This window comes from Protobothrops mucrosquamatus, unplaced genomic scaffold, assembly GCF_001527695.2.
Source record: "Protobothrops mucrosquamatus isolate PMUCROS unplaced genomic scaffold, P.Mucros_1.0 scaffold6562, whole genome shotgun sequence".
NCBI classification, from domain to species: Eukaryota; Metazoa; Chordata; class Lepidosauria; order Squamata; family Viperidae; genus Protobothrops; species Protobothrops mucrosquamatus.
Window position 1 is genome coordinate 45,551 of NW_015392385.1, and position 3,128 is coordinate 48,678.

The 3,128-nt window shown below is 44.8% G+C and overlaps 1 protein-coding gene across 1 annotated transcript in view; it reads left to right on the plus strand.

Annotated features, from left to right (window-relative positions):
* Window positions 1-2,475, plus strand: part of LOC107300279 (GTPase IMAP family member 4-like) — a 12,814-nt gene extending 10,339 nt beyond the window's left edge. The window contains exon 2 of the mRNA XM_015829616.1: window positions 1,753-2,475. Within this exon, the coding sequence (XP_015685102.1) occupies window positions 1,753-2,408 (656 nt within the window). The 3' untranslated portion in view covers window positions 2,409-2,475. The remainder of the gene's footprint in view (window positions 1-1,752) is intronic.
* Window positions 2,476-3,128: the final 653 nt, after the last annotated feature.

Genomic DNA, 3,128 nt, shown 5'->3' on the forward strand with positions numbered 1-3,128 from the left:
GGAGCTGCTGTCTTGGGTGGAGGGACAGGCTACGATGCCCGTCTGCTTGTCAAGGGCCGGGGAAATCAGGAGACTCCAGCAGTTCAAGTGAGTGATCAAGATGTATTGCAAGCTTCGGTTCGCTACAAGAACCTGACCTACTAATGGATCACGGGAAATGACCGGGCGATAAGAAAGGCACTCAAAATGGGCTGAACTTCGATCTCTTGCGAGTGCGCAGGGATTCACGACCGATGACGCCTTTGACGCCTCCCTCTGGCTCAGCCTGGTTATCTCCTACTATAGATGGACGGATGGATGGATGGTAGATAAATCGTAGAAGAGAGAGAGAAATTATAGATGATACATAGAGATAGCTAGATGATAGATTAGACAGATTAGATAGACAGACAGACAGACAGATTGAGATAAATTAGGTGGTAGAGATAGATACTGACGATAGATAGATAGATAGATAGATAGATAGATAGATAGATAGATAGATAGATAGATAGATAGATAGATAGATAGATAGATGATAGATAGATAGATAGATAGATAGATATAAATTAGGTGATAGAGATATAGAAGATAGATAAATTAGATGATAGAGATAGATATAGAAGATAGACAGATAGATATAAATTAGGATAGAGATAGATAGATAGATAGATAGATAGATAGATAGATAGATAGATAGATAGATAGATAGATAGATATAGATATAAAAGGTGATAGAGATAGATATAAACGATAAATAGATAGATAGATAGATATAGATATAAAAGGTGATAGAGATAGATATAAACGATAGATAGATAGATAGATAGATAGATAGATAGATAGATAGATAGATAGATAGATAGATAGATAGATAGATTAGGTGATAGAGATATAGAAGATAGATAAATTAGATGATAGATAGATATAGAAGATAGATAGATAGATAGATATAAATTAGGTGATAGATAGATAGATAGATAGACAGACAGACAGACAGACAGACAGACAGATAGACAGACAGACAGATATAAATTAGGATAGATGATAGATAGATAGATAGATAGATAGATAGATAGATAGATAGATAGATAGATAGATAGATAGATGAAAGATGGATGGTCTAGACAGATGATAGATAGATAGATAGATAGATAGATAGATAGATAGATAGATAGATTAGGTGATAGAGATATAGAAGATAGATAAATTAGATGATAGATAGATATAGAAGATAGATAGATAGATAGATAGATAGATAGATAGATAGATAGATAGATAGATAGATAGATATAAATTAGGTGATAGATAGATAGATAGATAGATAGATAGATAGATAGATAGATAGATAGATAGATAGATAGACAGACAGACAGACAGATAGATATAAATTAGGATAGATAGATAGATAGATAGATAGATAGATAGATAGATAGATAGATAGATAGATAGATAGATAGATAGATAGATAGATAGATAGTTAGATATTAGGTGCCAGGAAAATCAGGAGATTCAGGCAGTTCAAGTGAGTGATCAAGATTTATTGCAAGCTTCAGTTCGCTACAAGAATCTGACCTACTAACGGATCAAGGGAAATGAGCGGGAGATAAGAAAAGCATTCCAAGTGGGCTGAACTTAGATCTCTTGCGGGCGTGCAGGTATTCGTGACCGCTGACGCCTTTGACCCCTCCCGCAGGCCCAGCCCACTCATCTCCTCCAATGTGGCTGACCAGTCCCCTTCTTCTCTCCTCTCCCCCCCCCTTTGGGTTGTAGGTTTCGAACAGAGGATCGTCCTGGTGGGCAAAACCGGCAACGGGAAAAGCGCGACGGGAAACACCATCCTGGGACGCCAAGTCTTTCAGTTTGGGATGTCGCCCAACTCCATCACCTTCACTTGCCAAAGAATGGAGGCGTACCGGCAGGGCAGGAAGGTGGTGGTCGTGGATACGCCCGGCTTCCTCGACACGGGACGTCCCCAGCGAGAAATCTCCGCTGAAGTGAGCAGGTGCGTGAGCTTTTGCACCCCGGGCCCGCACGTCATTCTGCAAGTGATCCGCCCGGGCCGTTTCACCCAGGAGGAGAAGGAGGTGGCTCAGCTGATCAATGAGATCTTCAGCCTCAACGCCAAGAAGTACATGATTCTCTTGTTCACTCGGAAAGATGACCTAGAAGGTAAACCCCTGAAGAAATTCCTCTCCGAGGGAGATGCCTGTCTTCTGGATCAAGTGTCGCAGTGTGGGTACCGCTACCTGGCGTTCAACAACAAGGCCGAAGGGGCAGAACGGGAAGCTCAGGTGGCCCAACTGATGGGCATGATTGACAACCTGGTGCAGCAAAACAGCGCTGCTCCTTGTTACACGGAAGACATGATGAGATCCGACAAACGGCAGCTGGGCGGGCGCTTTTCCTGGTTGTGCCCTTTTTTCTGACGGGCACGCGAAAGTCCGACGGAGCCTCCGCGCCAATTGCAAAACTTCACGGCCTCCTTTCCCCCCCCCCTTCTGTCTTTCGATGACCACCGAAGAACCCGAGATTCGCCATGGAGTCTCCCCGATCCAATTCGTTCTCCTGAGAACCCGGTTCCTCCCTTCGGACGAAAGGACTTCCTCTTCCAATCCCGTCCCCCAATATCAACCGGACCCACAGCTGAATTCTTCGACCAGCCTGGACCCATGCCCCTTTGGGACTTCCTCATCTGCCAATCCTTCGAGGTAGACCAGGCCAAAAAACCACCAACACAAGAAATATTAGACCTGATGGAGAAATTATAGGAGCAGAATCTTGAAAACGTCTCCCGTTTGCTCCGGCTGGCACTGAAGAACATCAAGGCAGGAGAGCCTTGAGGTTCTTCCTCACCCCTTCCTGTTTTCCTGAGGGGAATTCACGTCGTCCTAACAGCTGCCGGATATTTTCCGCAAGGCCGTCTCTGTGGTCCTTTACATACACCAGGGGTGCCCAATTCTCCGGCCGTGGACCAGCACCCAATTCACGGGCCGTAGATTAGCACCAATTCACGGGCCGGGGACCGGGCCGCGGCATGCCAGAAAACGATCCACGCAGAGGCGAAGCTCTGTTGGCGGGATGCAAGAAGCACGCGGAAGCATGCTCCTTTCTGGTCCACGGAAAAACCGCTCTCTATGGTGCCCGAA